This window comes from Akanthomyces muscarius, chromosome 2 (genome assembly GCF_028009165.1).
Source record: "Akanthomyces muscarius strain Ve6 chromosome 2, whole genome shotgun sequence".
In the NCBI taxonomy this organism is placed as follows: domain Eukaryota; kingdom Fungi; phylum Ascomycota; class Sordariomycetes; order Hypocreales; family Cordycipitaceae; genus Akanthomyces; species Akanthomyces muscarius.
Window position 1 is genome coordinate 2799879 of NC_079242.1, and position 19069 is coordinate 2818947.

The 19069-nt window shown below is 54.0% G+C and overlaps 6 protein-coding genes across 6 annotated transcripts; 3 read left to right on the plus strand and 3 right to left on the minus strand.

The window, feature by feature from the left end:
- Nucleotides 1–388: 388 nt before the first annotated feature.
- On the minus strand, nt 389–4787 carry LMH87_004054 (uncharacterized protein; the record flags this gene model as incomplete). The annotated part of the gene is made up of 4 exons (XM_056195218.1): nt 389–642; nt 704–4322; nt 4373–4561; nt 4617–4787. 4 exons carry the CDS (start codon nt 4785–4787, stop codon nt 389–391), a joined length of 4233 nt encoding a protein of 1410 aa, XP_056048869.1.
- A 1643-nt stretch (nt 4788–6430) lies between these two features.
- LMH87_004055 (uncharacterized protein) lies at nt 6431–8111 on the plus strand (the record flags this gene model as incomplete). Its single annotated transcript, XM_056195219.1, has 4 exons — nt 6431–6712; nt 6760–6917; nt 6972–7500; nt 7551–8111. 4 exons carry the CDS (start codon nt 6431–6433, stop codon nt 8109–8111), a joined length of 1530 nt encoding a protein of 509 aa, XP_056048870.1.
- Nucleotides 8112–8510: 399 nt separating this feature from the next.
- LMH87_004056 (uncharacterized protein) lies at nt 8511–9325 on the minus strand (the record flags this gene model as incomplete). Its single annotated transcript, XM_056195220.1, has 2 exons — nt 8511–9117; nt 9219–9325. The coding sequence occupies 2 exons, from the start codon at nt 9323–9325 to the stop codon at nt 8511–8513; spliced, it is 714 nt and encodes a 237-aa protein (XP_056048871.1).
- A 1510-nt stretch (nt 9326–10835) lies between these two features.
- Nucleotides 10836–13113, plus strand: LMH87_004057 (uncharacterized protein; the record flags this gene model as incomplete). The annotated part of the gene is made up of 6 exons (XM_056195221.1): nt 10836–10895; nt 11083–12098; nt 12155–12270; nt 12327–12409; nt 12500–12576; nt 12633–13113. The coding sequence occupies 6 exons, from the start codon at nt 10836–10838 to the stop codon at nt 13111–13113; spliced, it is 1833 nt and encodes a 610-aa protein (XP_056048872.1).
- A 101-nt stretch (nt 13114–13214) lies between these two features.
- Nucleotides 13215–14240, minus strand: LMH87_004058 (uncharacterized protein; the record flags this gene model as incomplete). Its single annotated transcript, XM_056195223.1, has 1 exon — nt 13215–14240. The coding sequence occupies one exon, from the start codon at nt 14238–14240 to the stop codon at nt 13215–13217; it is 1026 nt and encodes a 341-aa protein (XP_056048873.1).
- Nucleotides 14241–15726: 1486 nt separating this feature from the next.
- Nucleotides 15727–19050, plus strand: LMH87_004059 (uncharacterized protein; the record flags this gene model as incomplete). The annotated part of the gene is made up of 2 exons (XM_056195224.1): nt 15727–15786; nt 15877–19050. The coding sequence occupies 2 exons, from the start codon at nt 15727–15729 to the stop codon at nt 19048–19050; spliced, it is 3234 nt and encodes a 1077-aa protein (XP_056048874.1).
- Nucleotides 19051–19069: the final 19 nt, after the last annotated feature.

The window sequence follows — 19069 nt, forward strand, 5'->3', positions numbered from 1 at the left end:
GTTCAACGACGGCCCTCCGAGGCAATGCCATGGCCGCGCCGATAATCTCTCCCCCTTAGTTTCAAATAACCCATTAGTTCGTGGCACCCACCAGACGTACAAAGGCACCTGGTCCAGCAAGTTTAGTATCATTGGTTGCATGACAACGCCTGTAATCCCGCTCTGCTCGACATGTTTTCAGCGCTCAATTTCATCTATTTATTTGCTTTTCTCGGTGAATGCTCTCGCTCCTGCGCCCGGCGCCCAGCTGTGCCAGCTGACGCCTCAAATAGTACCAGAAATAAAACTTGAAAAGAAATGGTTTGTAATATAACAATAAAATGCCACTCTCTTTCCCCCCCCTCTCCTCCCATCTATCCCTTTTTTACAGACTTTTCTTGACCACTCCTCATCTTGACCCCATTCTCGAAAACTCATTTTGGTACCGCAGCTTAAAGCCATTGCACAGAGCACGCATATCAGGGTACTGATATCCCTTGAGCTCAAAGCCTTGCGGAATCACCCGAATAGGGACGCCAATCACAGTCCCTGTCCGGCTGGCCTTGAAGCACAGCCAGAAATATCCTGGGTGCTTCGTGTCAATGCAGAATGCATACGCTGATCGGTTGGGGTTTGCGTCAATGTACGTAGTGAGCCATTTTTCTGTTCATCGTTAGCTTGTCATCCTCTCTCCCCTGTCAAGGAGCCAGCAAGCGGCACTTACCAGTCTCGTTACGTGATCGGTTCTGATACTTGTCGTGACGCATCATCTCGTCCACCTTGCGCGCCATAGCCTTGACGTGGTCCACAATCAACTCGTCCAGATCGCTATACGTATATTTCCCGCCAATTCGTAACAGTTTGCCCACCGAAAATTCATTTTCCTTTTGCATCTCCAATACATCAAGGTGCTGGTACACATTGTCCGCAACCTTCCACGTAATCGCCAGATGGTCGTTTCCTTTTGATGACGGCCGGATAATAACTTCGCCAGGTGCTTGTGATCCGAGAAACTCCTCCGCCTGCAGACCGTTGTACGGCTTGAAATTCGGGTGCTTGACAACACGTTGCGCGCGGCCGGTAGACTTGTCTTTCTCTTTGAGCTCCTCCTTGTCCGCGGCTTCTTGCGCGTAGTCCCAGCCGTCGCGCCCATGATTGATCGGTCGCTTGTAGGGAATCCGGAGAGAATCCTCTCGCATCGAAAGCTTGGCAGAGAACGCCTTGTAGTCCATTTCCAAGATCTTGGCCCGCGCTGTCTGGCCCACACTGAGCACGTCCTTGACCGAAGGTCGACTAGTCACTTCGTGAGCCTCCGCGCGACCCTCGATGCCACAGTCGAGCTTAGCAATGGCAAAGTCGTCTCTGGCCACGCGGATGTTGACGGGTACAATCATGCCCTCGCAAAGCGTATGCTTGGTCTCGCCAGTGAAAATGGTAAAGATCTCTGAAGTCGTCATCGGCGCAAAGCTTCTACGCAGCTCTTCGTACTCCGCCTGCAGTTCGGCACTGATGGCCTCCAGAGTGGCGCGCTTTCGCTGGTTAAAGTTGCGCAGCAGCTGATCCGCATACTCGTCTAGAACCAGCTCATTGACTCTCTCTTGCTCGCCCTGCTTGAACAGCTTGCGCACAATTGCGCCCGGGCCATTTTCGTCAATCTCAGCTTTGACATCTTCTTCATCGAGTTCCAGCGCGTCTGCGGCCATCTTGCGACCGAGTTCATAGTCTTCAGGATGGACACGAGTATTGTCCAGGGGGTCCGAGGCAGGATTCGTAGCGTCGTAATCAATGTACAGAAAACTGGCGCAGTTGTTCCACACACGAGGGCCAACAACAGGAAGCTTTCGGCTCTCGGGGTCACCCACAAGCTCCTCTCTTGTGTTCACCGAGCCACCGTTGGCATTGATGGCCTTCATGACGCTGGTGGCCTTGCGGGGCCCCAGACCAGCGATGAATGGGAGCAGGTTCGCTGTGTACGTGTCGGCCATAGCATCATTGATATTGACGCCAACCATGTTGACTGTGTCCACCATGGCAGATTCAAGGTACTTGGCGACCTTGTCCTGCGGCAGCAGTTGCTGGCAAGGGTGGAAGGAGAGCGAGGCCACATCTTTGCCCAGCGCAGCATATTCCTTCATCGGGTTCTGCATGTAGCGAGCCAGGGCGACACAGTATCTGGTGACAGGGTTGAGCGAAGGGTGCTCGGCAATGGCGCGAGGGCTGTCCTTGTACAACCTGGCTACCTCGTCATCCACAATCATAACCTCCAGTTGCTCGGTTCGGTAGTCGTTGGTCTCGGGGTCCTCGAATTCTGGTCCCATAAGAGCCTTCTCGCTTACCAGGCTCTCGAGGTCGCGAACTAATTTGTGCGTGTCACAGGACCAACCGCTGACGGCAATGACGTCCGGTCGACGGCGGTTGACCAGCTCGACAAAAGCCTCGCGCTGGCTCTCATCACGTCCCAGGTTACCAAACTTGCCCTGCTCCAGCACACGGCCGTCTTCAGGAACCCAGGCCCAGCATACAGGATCACGCGCGGGGTCGCCCATGCCGTTGGAGAGCGCGAGGACGCGCGGAGTAGTTCCCAAAATCATACCCTTGGGCTTGTATGGCGCTTGATCCAGCTTTCTGTAGTAGTCTTGGCGAATCATCTTGAGCACTTCGTCCTGGCAGAACGTGCGGATGACTTCCTTGATGTTCTTGCCTATGGCCTTTTCAAGCTTAGGATAGGCTGTATCCAGGACTTTCTTGCGCTCCTCTCGCCATTGCTCTGCACGGTCACTGAAATTTTCCGACTCAAACTCTTGGTACAACTGCTTGCGGAAATCGTAGTGAGGAGGCATGACAAGCTTGATTTCGATTAGGCCCTCCTCCTCGGCTCGCATCATCTTGAGAAAAATTTCGGGTTGGTGCACAAGGTCGGCGATTGTTTGGTTCTGAAGGTACTTGATCTCGTAGTACGGATGAGTATCATCAATCTTCCGGAGACCCTTGTCCGTGCGGCGACAGCTTATCTCAGCAGCTTGGTAGTATGAGCTGCGGAAATATTTTTTCATGCGAGGGCTGGCGCAGAGTTCCTCGGCATACATTTGTCTCGCTGCGCCAATGACCTGGTCTCCAGTGCTGAAGTTGTCGTCGATCAGACTGTCAGCAAGATCCATGGGGTATTGCGAGTCATCATCGGGGCTGATCTTTTTGCCCTGGCGGAGAGCATTCTTCGCCAGTTGGTCGGCTGAGATACCATATGCCTTGACAAAGTAGTAGGCCTTGCCATTGCGCACGCGATCCAAAAGACTGCTCTTGGAGCCAGGCTTCTTCATCTGAGCATTGTTGCCAGCCATGACGGCCAAATCCTTGAGCTTGGGGCCGTACTGGAAATGGAGATAGTCCTGCAGATCCTGCAGCTCCTCCATGGTCGCGGCGTCCACCATCATATCTTCGACCATTTGATCCTCAACCTCGACCGTCTTGAGATTTTCGACCGCTTTTTCTAGCGCATTCTTCTTCTCGATGAACGATCGGAACTTGATGTCGAGTTCGAGGATTCGCCAAAGGTCGTCCTGATTTAGGAGCTTGTCGGACTGGATAGAATAATCGGGGCCATCCGGGTCGTCGTGAGTTGACTTGCGGATCTTCTTGGAGTGGAGCAAATAGTCCTTGCGATGCTGGAAAACAAAAGGGACTTCGACCTCATCAACGACGAAGAACTCGAGAACCTTGCCGACTGCTTTGCCGAAAGCCCCAAACAAGTCTTGTGACAAGCCCTTCTTGGGCCAGAGTTGGTCGCTGATCCACTTGGCCTCGTCGCGGAATTGCTCAGCTGTGAGTTGAAGATTCTTAAACGGCTTGCGATCCAGCTGGAATCTCTCGGGCTCGTCTGTAAAGCGGATGAGGTTGTCTTCGTCGGTGAGGAGCTTCTCCTTGAGCTGTGATGGCTCAAAGACATCCTTTAGCTCGATTCCCTGCTCATCTCGTTCGCGCTCCTCCTCTTCGTCCTCCATCTGAAGAGCCCAGTCGTAGTCCTCGCCATTGCCAAAGATGGCTTCCATGTCGTCCAGGGCTTCCTTGTCCAATCCTGTAGTGTCAACAATGCCAGACACGCCGCGGTCTTTGTTGCGGGCGACCTCGACATCCTCCTGGGCGCGCTCGCGCTCGTCATCGTCTTCGGGGTAATCGTCTTCGATGAAGTCGTCAAACTCGTCGGCTTGGGCGCGGAAATTGGATCTGTATCCTCTCTGATCACCAGCTTCGTCATCTTCATCGTTAAAGATGTCTTCTAGGCCGCCAGCTTTGCTCGGTTCGCCGCCATCGCCACGGTGTCCACGCTTTAAGCGCTTGAACTTGGACTGCATCGCGTTAGCGCACTGCCGAGATGAGGCGAGGGAAATCTCCTTACCTGCGACTGCGACTTTGGCTGTTCGCCATACTGCTCTCCCACGAGATCGTAGTCATCCTCGTCCAATTGTTCTTCTTGTTCGCGATCGCGATGCTCGCGCTTTCTCTTAACATGTCGCTCTTCGTCGTTGCCGCCTTCACCCTCTCCGTCTTCTTCGTCTTCATCTTCGACAATGAAGCCTTCGCGAATCTAGAAATCCATCCATGTTAGCATGTGTCATAGCATGGGCTCACTGCACACAAACCTTGCGCGCCTCCTCCTCGTCATCGTCGTCTTCCTCTTCCTCGGAGGAATCGTCGAAATCCTGAGGTCGGTTGCTTTTGCGCTGGCCGCCGGTTTCTTCGTCAAAAGACTCGTCATCCTCGTCGTCGAGCTCTGCCTCGGCAGATATCAGATCGCGCATGCTGGTGCTCATCTTGAAAGTCGGTGCTTGCTGCCTAGGGGTGTTGCTGGTTGCTCTGGCGCGGTCCGCAAGAGATGCTCAATTGGAGAGAGCACAATCCAGATGCAGACCAGGAGGAACGAGGCAGGATTTGATGGGAACCCCTGAGTATTCCCTGCAGATATCAAGATGGCGCGCGATCTCCTCCGTGCCGCTTACAATTTTTTTCGACGGTGGTTGTTGCAGCTACCGGTGCTCGTGTCGCGACTGAATGCAAGGGTGATGGCTGGCTGGAAATATTCATGTTCCGGGGCAGATGCTTACGTAAGGGAGAAGGAGCTGGACGTCGTCAGCCGCTTCGTCAAGATTTGGCAACGGGTAAAAATATATGGTGATGCCGTCGAGATTAGAATCCAAGATGATCTTGTGCTAATTTGAATGCATTTCTGGTTCGTGGCGGCGCTCTCTGCCACGCTTCACTGCAAATACTGGTATGATGCTCTGATGTACCAGTAAGACGTAGCTGCCCATGTAGCATTAACGCGCATTAACTTGGGAAAGTTTGCTGGTAATTTCGGCTGCCAAATACGGGTTAGGCTTGTGTTCTGGAAAGCGAAATGTTTGTTCTAGTGTGACAGCCTTACCGGATACTACTATGCTTCTCATTGAACGCCTCATTTTACGCTTTGGCACGGACAGACACCAATGGAAAAAGGAATCTCCCTAGGCGCCTAGTTTCCGATCATCTAGTCTGCCGGACGTTACAGCCATGACAAAGGACCAGTGTCAATAAAGCTGCCATTTACCAGGAAATGATATTGCCAGGCACATGACAATGCTATGCGCAAAGCACTCTGTAACACCAAAGACGGCTGCAACACGGGACAGCCAGTAACAGTCCACAGCTGCATCTGGCATGGGTCAGTGGCTGGCCACCACTACAGCTGCCCCTGGAGAAGTGGTGGTGGGCACAATGTTAGGGCGGATCTGGCGTGCCGCTCGAGCCCCTTAGCGTCCCCCGCTCTTGGGCTTGGCCTGGGGGGTTTGCACCGTTTGGGCGGTTAATCCGCTGTAGGGACCTCGTGCATTCACCTGCTCGGGTGCTCGTTCAGGCCTCTTTTGGGCCCTCTTCAGCGCTGCAGCCACTGTAAATACCTGGAGATCACGTTATCGCTGCGCTGCACCACCGCTGCACCACCGCTGCCTCTGGCCCCACCACTCTCGACCCTGGCGGCCATCTATCACCACATTGACCTCGCCCATTCGCGCCGTCCTGCGGCCCAACGGCAAATCATTTCGAGGCATTTACGGCTCGCTGTGATTGACCACCAAGCTACTTCAAGGCTGCGATCCGGTAGGCTGGCTAACGTTGCCGACGCAATTTCTCGCCATCTCCTTGTTTACCGTCTCCTTGTCACACTACAAGCGCCTGCTACTCTTCTACCCCACAGCTCAACCCGAGCCTCTGCTATCCGTTATCCACCTCGACTTCCCCCCAATACCTTCGTCGTGTCCCACGTTTGGCAGGTTTTGTCCTCGACACGGCCGCCGTCTGACTTGAGCTGGCAGATGAGCCTCCAAATTGTCTGAGCTTTTCTTTTCTTTCTCCTCAACAACATACTCTCTTTTACCTTCTCTACCTCACACAGTCGATCCCCGCGCAAGCCTCTGTCACCATGGCTGACCCGTTTGCCCCGCGCTCGATGAAGCGCAAAAACGTAAAGGGGCTTGCTCTTACACCGGCCGCACCGAAACCACCTCCTACAGCCGAGAACCGCCCAGACTACGACGGCGCTGGCGATGGAACGAGCAAAGATGGGCAGCTCGAGATTGGTATTGAGTACAAACTCGACCTGCGACCCGAAGACCTCGAAATCGTCAAGGAACTCGGCTCTGGAAACGGCGGCACCGTGAGCAAAGTGAAGCACTTGACCACGGGCACCGTCATGGCTCGCAAAGTATGTTGCTACGCATAATTTCAAGATGTTAGCTGACAAATGCTCAGATTATACATGTCGATGCCAAAAAAGAGATGCGCAGGCAGATTATCCGAGAGCTCCAGATCATGCACAACTGTCACTCGGACTACATTGTCAACTTTTACGGCGCATTCTTGAACAGCAACAACGATGTCATCATGTGCATGGAATATATGGACGTAGGGTGAGTTTCTGAACCAGAGGACCTTATTTGTGTGCGCTTCTGACCACGTTGCAGCTCCCTGGACCGCGTCTCCAAAGTTTTTGGCCCTGTTCGAGTCGACGTTCTTGGCAAAATCGCCGAAGCTACTCTTGGTGGCCTCACCTACCTTTATACGAAACACCACATCATGCACCGAGACATCAAGCCGTCCAATATCCTTGTAAACTCCCGCGGATCCATCAAGCTCTGTGACTTTGGTGTCTCCGGAGAGCTTATCAATTCGATCGCCGACACCTTTGTTGGTACTTCGACATACATGGCCCCCGAAAGAATCCAAGGCGAGCGCTACACTGTCAAGTCGGATGTCTGGAGCTTTGGTCTCACAATCATGGAACTTGCTATTGGTAAATTTCCATTTGGTTCCAACGAGCTCACGGACGAAGACTGTGCTCCGGCTGGCATCCTCGATTTGCTGCAGCAGATTGTTCACGAGCCGGCCCCGCGGCTACCCAAGAGCGATGCTTTCCCTAGTATCCTCGAGGATATGATTCAAAAATGTCTTTTCAAGGAACCCGAGAGACGCCCTACACCACAAGATCTCTTCGTAAGTCTACATGCATGTAGCTATTGCTATCTGGCTGCTGACAGTTACAGGACCGTGATGCATTTGTGCAAGCCGCCAAAAGAACCCCTGTCGACCTTCGCGAATGGGCTGTTGGCATGATGGAGCGCGATAATCGCAAGTCTCACCTGGCTCCTCAGCTGTCCCCGTCTACGCAAGACCTCCTTCGGTCAAGCGACTCACCTACGTACAGCAATGGGCCTGAGGAGAGGACGTCTCCCACACCAACGTCTGGTGAAATCCCCATCGGCGGTGCAGGCATCGTCACCCCGCGCGATTACGCCAACGGCAGTGGCCGGCCCCATTCGCGAAATGGATACAACAACGTTAAGCCACCAGTGTCTGCTCACCCTGGGCTGGGCCCTCGCTACGCGTCCGAGTCTGGGCACATTCCCAGTGGCTATACCGACGCAAGGGGCCCTGTCAGTGCCAACGCCGCTACTTTCAGTCTTCCTGTCCGTCCTGCCCCTCCATCGGGACCGCTTCCTCCTGCGCCAGCCCGGCGAAATACCCCGGACGCTCTGCCACGAGAAAACCGTCGCCAGGCTACATTTGGTCTACCTCCCAACCCAAGCTCTGGATTTGGAGTGTGATGCGCGCTAGCCCAGAATAAAAACTCACTTGACTTTATTTACTTTTCTTTTCAATTTGTGCTGTTCAATTTGCATAGGAGATTTGTTGCGATCACAGCTCTATTCTTTTTGGTCCCTCTAGCATTGTACGGCGCCGCACATATGACGATATCCCTCACGGAGCTCGAGAGAAAACATTGAGCAATAAAGCAAAGGAAGGACAAGAGGGATGTTGGACTACGCTGCAGCTTTTGTTCTGTCCAGACCTGAGCCACAAGGCAATTATAGATAAAATGCACCGGATTTCTCTTTGCCTTGTAATGCTGCTCTCGATTATATCGCACCTGATGCCAGAATATCTTGTCTTGTGAAATGACGTGCTGTGTCTATGCTGGTATTTACACTGTAGATTCTATTGTTCTAGTTGCCAATACTGCGGCCCAGGAAGCCGTTTTCGAGAATCTCCACAAGCTCGTCGAGGCGGCTGATGACAAGATCGGTGTGCGCGTGCTCGGCAAGCTCCTTATTCGCATCATTGACCAGCAGGACCGTCGCCGCGCCTGCTGCCCTACCTGCCGTCATGTCGTCGATGGAGTCGCCCACCATGATCAGCCCCGTTGCATCCTCGGCATTCTCCTCCTCCTGCTGCTGCCGCAGCAGCGCCCACTGCTTCGAGATGTGCAGAATGCCCGCGGGCGATGGCTTCGGCGGCTGAAAGTCGCGCGTGATGACGGGCGCAAAAGTCGTGTACGCGAGGAACTTGCCGAGGAGGTGGTCGACGGGGACGTTGAAGTTGCGCGTGCAGATGGCCTTGGGGACGCCGCGCGCGTCGAGGTACTGCATGAGGGTGTCGAGGCCCGGCTGCGGCGTCTGCTTGGCCATGGCGGTGCGCTCAATGTTTTGGATGGCGGCGTGCGCGGCGGCCTGCTCCGCGGCAGGGAGGGAGTTAATGTGGTCGATGATGTCGACGGCCTTGGTGATGCCAAGGACGGCGCGCATCTCGCCAAACATGTAGTTTTGCGGCTCACTAGACGAAGAGTTGGTTTTGAGGTCTTTATATGATGCTGCAACATCTTCGTGGCGTATGAAAGAAGCGTGAATGGGTGTGCTGCCGAGGGATGGGCTTACCAGAGGGTTCCGTCCATGTCAAAGACCACGCCGCGCAGCTTGGGAGCATCAGAAGAGCTTTCGACTTTCAGAGGCGCAAACCGCCTAGCTGAGTTGGAAGCGGCCATTGTTGCTAGATATCGGCGCATATAGGCGCTTCGCAGGAGAGTGAGCTGGGAGACCTCGAGGGTTGAGCCTTTTATGTAGAATGGCCGTAACACCTGTGCCGCCAATTTCCGGCGGGGCGCGCGTGCAAAAGGAGGCCAAGCGTCTAGAAGACAAACTTATCGCAGCACAGTGTTCTACAGGCGATCCAACACACGAGAGGGAGAAGAATTTGTAAAGAAGATGTATGAGTATGCGTAGGGCGTACTTGATGAGACTAAAGGTGGAGAAAAATAGACGAGCTAGAAGTCGTGAGCGACCAAGGCACTCAGGTTTATAACGGTTTGTTTAATTTTCAATTGTTATATTGAAAGCATATTGGGACTGTTGTATCACAGCACTGGATGTTTTCGAAAGACAATTTAAATTTCTAAAGGTCTGGGAGTGGATAGTGCTCTCGATGCGTCAGCGTCGTGACGACCTCTGACGCTGGGTCACCAAATCTCAGGCGCGAAACGTGAAGACGGCCTTGGAATTATACCCGATATTACAATCAGTCCATATTGCGATCTACCGCTCGAAAGCAACGACTGACAATACATTATGTGTGTATAGTTGGCCCGAGGAGCAAGCCCTTGCGATGGCGGAGTGTGTCACGAGCAGACTGGTTGGTTGTCGCAATTAAAATCGTGACACACAGATTCATATTTCCGTACGAACACAAGCTTGCATAGGACAATGGGCACTCTTTTGACTTGTAGTGCAAGCTACAATCTACAATGGTATTGAACGTAGACCCTCGCACCGGTGTCTCGGGTCTCGAGCCGAACTCCACTGGCGCCGTTTGGGCGTGTCACTAGCCAAGACGCATGTTGGGCATGGCATTAGATCACAGGATCGTTTCAGCTACGGCTGCTCTTGACGGAACTTGATGCCGAGTCACCCTAGCGTCGATTCCCAGAAGGACTGGTTATGGCCGGGGTGGTTGAGACATTGAGCCAATCATGGTGGCCGGACTCGCCTCCGGACATGGCCTCATCTGTTTTGTTGCAGCAACATCTTGGACAAAGCAAAAAAGCATCGATCCATGTGTAGCAAATAAAATGGGCCGCAGAGGTTTCTCTTGGCGCCAAACTCGACTTTGGGCCGCCATGCGTCAGGCGCGCGCACCCAAGCACCGAGCAACCATTAACAAGGCACCACTATGTCGTCGTCTGTTCTCTACGGACCATTACTAGTTTCGAGATCTGCAATGCCACGCCTGTCAAATAATCGCAGCAACCATGTCCATTATTACCAGGGCTACCAGCCTACCACTGGTCTTTTTGCGCCACCATGCGATATTGTGGGCATGTCGTCATGCACCACCCGACCAGTCAGTAGACGTGCCCAGTTCCGACGCGCATGGCGCCAACAAACACGTCTTCTGCAATCGCAGACAGCTGGAATATCACCCTGCCTCTCCCAGGTGTTTCCACAAAACTCTGCACCGCCATGATTGATTGAGCGAAATAAATCTCAGTCTCAGAGACCATGTCAAGCCGCCGACAGGTTCAGACGGCGTGCCAGGGCTGCCGCAAGAGACGAGCAAAGGTGTGAAACCCCTCCCAGCCACCCGCGCAAAGCTGCAAACAAGCTCTTGGTAGGATGTACAAACTTTCCCTGCCAGGAGCTCTTTTTTTTTTCTTTCCTTTTCGTCTTCACTTCCGAACTTGCAAGGGGCGTCGCGTATTTCTGTCCAAGCGCCAATGATGCTGACCTTTCATCTTGAAATCTTCAGTGCAGCGGCGGTCAGCCCTGCAATCGATGCGAGCAACGGGGCGACCCCTGCCAGTACCAGAGCCGCGAATGGGTGTCCAAGAGCAATCTGCGCGCCGAGCTTGGCCGGCTCCGAGACAGCATCGGCCAGTCCAGCACGTCGCAGGGCCAGGTCCCAGCAAGCAGCTCCGGCGTGACAAACGAGAATGCGCTGCAGAGCTGGATCGACAGCGTCAAGTCGCCCGAGCTCAGCTCCGGCAAGCTGCGTCAACCAAGCGACTCGGTGGTCTTTTCGTCCGATTCGATCCCCGGAGGAGGAGGAGGAGGAGGAGGAGGAGTTCCGCTGGGCGCCTCGTCCATACTGGCCAGCACGGCGGCCAGCTCGTCCTCGTGCTTCGACCAGCTGCTCAGCTGGAGATCCTGCCATCCGACATTTCAGCAGCGCGACTTGAGCAAGTCGCCCTCGTCCCTGGCCGCGTCCGGTGAGCTGTCGTTGCCGTCTGCACCTCTCGACGCATACAGTGCCTCGATGGAGATTGACGGGTGGACGCAGATCGGATGGACCCGCGCACACATTCGACACCTGTTTGATGTGCTGGTCACCTGGGATAGCATATGCTTATGTATTCTGCGAAAGAAAGAATTCCTGCAAGACTATGAAACTGGTTCGCATCGATTTTGCTCTTCAGCTCTCGTGCACGCACTGTTGGCGCTGGCAACGCGGCTCATCGACGAAACAGAAAATGATGCACATATTTTACCGTCTGGCTGGCTCGGAAGCAATTACTTCCTGCGCAAGGCAAATGAAATGCTTCAAAAGCAGGCATCGACCGATAGCCTTCCCGACATCCAGGCTCTGGGCATATTGGCTCTGTATCACATCCGATGCGGCAAGGAAGACGAAGCACTGAAGCACGCAGAGTTGTGCTCTGAACGTATACAGTCGCTCTGTCTCAGAGAAACTGGTGTTGCCTCGACAGACGAGGAGTCTGTCAAAGTGCGAGCTACAACTTACTGTGGCGCTATATCCTTGCGGAGGTATGCTTCGTCCGGATTGCTGTTTCCAACTGTCACACGTCTAACAGCGGTCTTAGGATGTTGTATCTGATAACTGGTGTACTGTTCAACGGCTCTGAACAATCACATGAAGACAATCCCATTCTGGATCAGGACTCATACGATGGTGCTGGGACAAGCATGATGAGCCCAGGTGAGCTACGACAAGTATATTCCATCATTAACTACATACATGTTCTAACTGAAAAGGTGCAATTAATGATGCGACTGTAAGCTTGCAACTTACAAACCCGCAGATTCTCAACATCAAAATGTTTCAGCTCACGGAGTGGGTACACAAAGTCATCATCACTCACCAGATAGCTTCGGGACCAAGTCAACTGGGACCAAGTCAAGAAGCTGTCTTGCTAACCTACACGAAGTGTCTTGGGTGGTACCGTGACGTATTTGAGCTTATCGGTAACAGCGGAAACCGCAGCCCGTTCATATTGTTTATTCAGTGAGTCTTGCTCTACTATTTCGTCTGAATTCGCTTACTAACTCGCTGCCAATCAGTATGTACTATCACTTCTGCCTTCTTTGTGCCTTTCGACCATTTGTCGGCACCGTCTTTACAGACACGGAGATTCAGCCACACGACATGTGTACTCAAGCAGTACAGTCCATCCTCGCTCTTGCGCAATCGTACGATGATCTCTTCACGCTCAGGCGCGTGTCGGCTCTCGTCCCATACTTTGTGTGTGCTTCCGGGCTATTCGGCCTCGCCGTCGAGGACAGCGGATCAAACATGGACTTTGTTCGTCATCTGAGCCCTCGAGTGACCCAGGAGCCCCAGCTGCCGCATGCGGACGGGGCTGGGTCGTCCTCCGGGACAGGATCGGCATCGCGAATCAAGGTGTCTACTGTTGTCCAAGCCCGCATCCTCTTGTCCAAGATGGGCGAAAGCCACCCGGCGGCAGCAATGGCTGCCGAGAAGCTCAACGAGAACCTGCAGACTTGGCGACGGGCAAGAGCAGCCAGGTCTAGTGGGGCGTAGAGATTTAAAACATTTCACTGTCCATGTGGCAGCACGGCAATTTGGCCCAAGTAATTTCAGCACTTCGCCGGATATTTATATTTGTTCCAACATTTCGGATTTCATGAGCCAATCTTTTCCAACACGCTCGCGGGTGGGATGAAAAAGGTGGTGCCTGTAAGCGGCCTAGAGTAATCCAAGATGCGATCGTGCATCCCAGCAGGCGATCCGACAAACATGCGCTCCAGCATCCTCTCAATCACCCACAGCTGCTTCGAGTATCCAATAAAATACGTGCCGTATTCCTTTGACGAGGGCGATCCAAACGGCATGTTGTCTCGCAGAATGTCGTGCTCATTCCCTTGCTCGTCTTCAATGGTTGCCAGCGTCTTGTGCGCCAGCTGCTGACCGTCTTCGGCGTCGGGCAGCTCGACGTTATCCGCCTTGCGGCGCCCTATGATGGCCTCTTGCTGCTCCGTGGAGAGCCTTCGCCAAGCGGCCATGTCGTGCACGTACTTTTGCACAACAACGTAGCTCCCGCCCGCCGCGGCCGGGTCGTCAGCCGCGGTGGCAAAGACGGTGTCGGCGACCTCTGGTGCCACGGGATTCGCTGTGCCGTCGACAAAGCCCAGCAGATCCCGGGCGTCGAAATATCGGAAGCCGACCGTGGAATCCTCGACGGTGACGGCGTCACCGAGCAGCTCCATGAGCTGGCTCTCAAACTCAAAGGTGATGTCTCGTCGCTCTGCGCGGATGTGGAACAGGAAATCGCCCGGTGTCGCAACGGCCGTGTGCTTGGCGCCGCGTATTTCGCGGAATGGATGCAGCTCTCGCGGCCGGGGCAGGCTGGTGAGGGTATCCCACATGGCGGCGCCGATGCCGACGGTGCAGCTCAGATGAGCGCCCGGATGGCGGATGGACACATTTTTTATGAGGTCGCCGGTGCTTGACACGGCATCGCGAATTCTATCGAGTGACTCTTTGGGCTGTGCCGCGGAGAGCACGAGGAATGTGGCCGACTGCGTCAGAGGCGCGTCGACGGCCTGCATGGTGGCAAAGGAAGCTCTCCCGCCAGCGACAGCACTTATTCGGATCCGAATGGCGAGGGGCTTGCGCAACAAGGGACGGAAGCGCACAGCTGCTTGCATGGCTGCGCTGGAGAGCACATTGGGGAGTATGCTGGTTTTATAGCTGTACGATGAGCTTCAGCCAAAGAGAGTGAATGGATTAGCGAGCAGTGTGGGAGCTCTTTCTGCACCGAAACTGTAAATCGGATGTGAAGCTGCCTTTCTCCACCGTATCGGGTTGCTTCAATTGGCTCTGTAGTAGTTCCGGATTTCGACTAGCTGGTTATCTGGCCAATGGAAGGCTTCATCCCATTTGAAAGGTATATTGGGGCTGACTGTTGGACGGACGGAAGCGCGGGGTATTATACATAGCAGCCATCTATGCGAGCTCTGAGCACTGGCGTCTAAAATACTGAATAATGAGATGGGGTGTAATCGGCTGTACTTGACGATTTATCCAAGTTCATTCATACAATTAGACAGACTGTTGGAATCACCGAGACGCTAGACATGGCATCCGTCTTATCAGCCTTTAGCCTTTTCGTCAAAGGCTAGTAGGCCGAGGAACTCCCTGGTTCATTTTCATTTCTCTTGTTATAGATTTCTGTCTTTCAGGTACGGGTTAACTACTTGGTATGAAATAGACGATCCCAATGGTAGGCGAGGCCGCTTTATCATACTCAGTTGTCAAGTCCACATAGTCGCCAAATATTCAGTTGGGAATCAATCTTAGTGTTCCTATTATCTTGTTCGCAAGATGCACAAGCCTGATTAAAAATAAAACACGGATTAATGCAAGACGCATAACAGGTAGTTACATGACAGATGGGATGCGTTGTTACCAGAAACGACAGCTAGGCTACCTAGCGTCCGATCGCTGATCAGCAAGTCAACTAGAGTCGACAGCTTTCAACGGCCCAAAGGGATTACAAGCTCGGATATGCTTCGGGGCAATTCGCAAGCGAACGCGTCAAAAAAAAAACATCTCAACTCGACATTTAATCATTTGCATCACCAGAGCACTCCGACAGTCCAGCCAAGGCACCCGAAGCTCAGGGTGTCTTTCTTTCAGGGGCGCAACCGCTAGACAGCACCAAGTATGGGCGCTAAAAAGCTGCTGCAGCTCGCTGGAATCGGCCAACGAAGCCAAGCGGCCATGGCGCGCCTCAACTACCTAACTAACGCAACGTTATAAGCTATGATGCTTTAGCTTCGTCACGACGGCTCTGCCTTGTTTTCATCTGCTCCTAAATCCCTCCTGCATCTGAGACTTTAATGTTACAGCCATCAATTGATGCTCACCGCTGATTTCTTGGTGCTGCCCTCGTTCTGCAGGATACTAGGCGCCCCTTTGCTCTGCAATAAGAGCATCCATCCCTGCCTGCGGGCTCTCTGGGGCATCTACAATTTACCTCGCGGCCCGCATCTTCGACTGCATCTTCGACTGCCTGCTGCCTGGTCCTTGTCCCATCCGTCTGCCGACTCTCCGAAACGGCGCGACCGCCTATGACTATGATACGCGACACATGTCCGTCGCGAAGCTACACAACCATCGCGCAGCGCACTGATGGCTTCTGAAGGAAGCACCTCCGGGGCATGGCCGCCCTCGCGCCCAAACAAACGTGGTGTACGATCTCTACCTGTCCCTGGTCCCAGCCATGCTGTCGCATGATTGCGTGTCACGAGGTGGGTGCTAACGTGTCTTGCTTGCTACTAGAAAATGCGAAATGGGACCTTTATCATCCCCAGCACCGGAGAGCGATCACGAAAGCAGTTCACGCTGCGCACCTCGGCGACGGCCAATTCCCGCGCCAGCATCATAAACCGATATGCCGAAGCCGAGACGATATGCGAACAGTGCGCCGCCGCGGTCGACGACGGCAAGTCCAGAGTGCTCGCGCTCTGGCGCTGGCTTTGCTCCGACCAGGGCCACCAGGTTCTCAAGTGCACCTTTGCCTACCTGTTGGGTAGCCTGGCCACCTTTTCGCCCTTCCTCTCTGCCTATCTGGGCGACCGCGATGGAAAACACATTGTCGCAACGTTGACCGTCTTCTTCCACCCAGCCCGCACCACCGGGTCCATGATTGAGGCCATTCTTGTCGCAATAGTGGCCGTCATATTTGCGAATGTAGTGTGCGTGCTCAGCATGGCCCTTGCCGTCCTTTCGCGGAAGCAACTGGACTCTGTGGCCCCAGCTCATGCCATCATTCTTCTCATGGCTGTTGGTGGTGGGCTTGGCTTCATCGCCTGGGTCAAGCAGAGATTAGACCAACCATTGGTCAACGTTGCCGCGACACTCGCGTCCATCGCAATCATATCCATGGTTACAAAGGACGACTCAATCCAATATGGCTACTTTTCCAATGACAAGATTGTCCAAGTGATGAAGATGCTTCTCATTGGAATCACCTTCAGCGCAGCAGTCAATGTTTTGATCTGGCCAGTCTCAGCACGACAAATTCTACGCACGTCCATCATTACTGCATCCTCCACCCTGAGTGATCGACTATCCTTTGTGACCAGAGGCTTCCTGATCGGCTCTGAAGAAGAAGTTGCCTCTCCCGAATATCACCGTGTGTCCAAGTCATACACGGCCGCATATGGCCTGATGACGAAAACACTGCGCGAAGCCAAGCTGGAGTATTATTTACTCGGCCAAGAACGAATTTACCAATTCGATAAGCGACTCGTCAAGTCCCTCGACTCGGTGTCGCAGGCTATCGGCGGCTTGCGAAGCGCCTTGAATACACAGTTTACTCTCCTGAGAGAGGGCGTTTCAGCTTTGACCGAGAACCAAGACACAACGACAACAGACAGTGCCCTGCTCTCACCTAAAATGTCTGGCAGAGCATCCTCGTTAATGGACATGGTGGAGCGGCTCTCCGTTATTGAAGAGGACGATGAGCCACGGAGCATACCAAACTCACGATCCGATCCCGCTCAGGGCCAGATACCAATCTTTCGAGTGCCCTCGGACATTTTTGCTCTGTTCATGGCCTTGCTAGGACCATCAATGAAATCATTGGCTTATACACTGTCCGAAATATTGCGCGAGCCGCCTTTTGGAAAAGACATCAAGAATGATGTGGATGTCTCGGACCAACTACGAGACTCGCTCCGAGACGCCCTGAGTTTATATAATTCGGCGCGAGGTCGTGCTCTACAAGAGGTGTACAAAAGCATGGAACTCGGTCGTGCTCGGTCCGAGGCCATCCGCGCAGACATTGAAGAGGTCGCCGCCGCCTGTGGACACTTTTCCTTCAGCTTGCTCGCTGTAGCAGAAGCCATGGACTCCTACCTGGACGTGCTGGAAGATCTCAAGCACTCGACCGAAACGCTTGACAGGAGCTGGAACTGGTTAAAGTTCTGGCGATACACATGGAAGGCGGAAGAGGCAGAAATCGAAGACCCAGAGCGAGAGCCCCTGCTCGCCCGAACGCAGTCCGGTATCCGGCGGTCTGCCCTGCCCAAAGGTATTCCTAGCTCTATGAAGAAGCAACGCGACAACTACCACTGGGACGCATCCTCGCTATCTAGCAGCTGGACTAGGAGCTTCTCGCAGCTGATTCTGAATGCGATGCGATTTCTATCACGGGAAGACATTGTCTTTGGTATCAAAATTGCCATTGGCGCATCTCTTTGGGCCATGTTTGCCTTTATCCCCGCCACACGTCCCGTTTATCAGAAATGGAGAGGCGAATGGGGACTGCTGTCTTACATGGTCGTCGTCGGCATGACAAATGGAGCGTCCAACACGACTGGTCTGTCACGACTTCTCGGTACTCTCATTGGTGCAGTCTGTGCTTGCTCTGCGTGGCTTCTCAGTTTCGGCAATGCCTACGCTCTTGCGATTTTCGGCTTCTTTATGGCGCTGGGCAATTTTTACATGATCCTCGTCGTCAAGAATGGGCCGCTTGGCCGCATCTCCTTGCTGGCGTACAATGTTATTGTGCTCTATGCCTACAGTCTTTCGCAGCGGGACGACGACGACGATGACGAGGGCGGCAAGAATCCCCTCATTTTTGACATTACATACCACAGAGTCATTGCCGTCACGTTGGGCATTGTCTGGGGGATGCTCTTCTGCCGCATGCTGTGGCCCATCTCGGGGCGGGCCAAGTTCCGCGAAGGTCTCGCGGTGCTCTATCTGCAGCTGGGCCTCATCTGGAAGCGCGGGCCCCTCACCATCCTCGTGGAGAGCGACAGCAAGCGCGACTATATGGACGCCAAGGAGCAGGCCGCCCTGCAGCGCTACGCCTTTAAGCTCGAGACGCTCCGCACGTCGGCCAAGTCGGAGTTTGAGCTACGCGGGCCGTTTCCCAACAAAGCGTACAGCCGCGTCCTGCACGTCACCAAGCATATCCTCGACAGCTTCTACGCCATGCGCCTGATTAGCGAGCACCGCGAGGCGCTGTCGGCGGGCGAGCGCGCCCTCCTTGACTTTACCGCCGCCGAGCGCGTGCTGCTGTGCCAGCGCATCGGCCACGTCTTTCAGGTCCTTGCGTCGTGCATCATGCTCGAGTACCCGCTCACAGATGTGATTCCGACGATTGAGAGCAACAAGGACCGCCTGCTCGGCAAGATATACCAGTTCCGCCTGGACCATCTCGAGGCGCAGGTGTCGGGGAACAACAACAGCAGCGGAGGCAGCAACGGCAAGGCTGTCGCCACTGCGTCGCCGCCGGCGCCGGAGCCGGCGAAAGCGCGGAGGGGCAGCATGAGTGGTGCGACGCCGGAGCAGCTCGGCGTCGAGGTGGAGGAAAAGGACTATGCGCTCGTGTATGCGTACATACTGGTCACGGCCCAGGTAGCCGCTGACCTGCAAAAGGTGCGCGAGGAGATTGAGGGCTTGTTTGGTGTACTGCACCAAAATGACATGTTGCTGGAATAAAGCAACCAAGCCGAGAGGT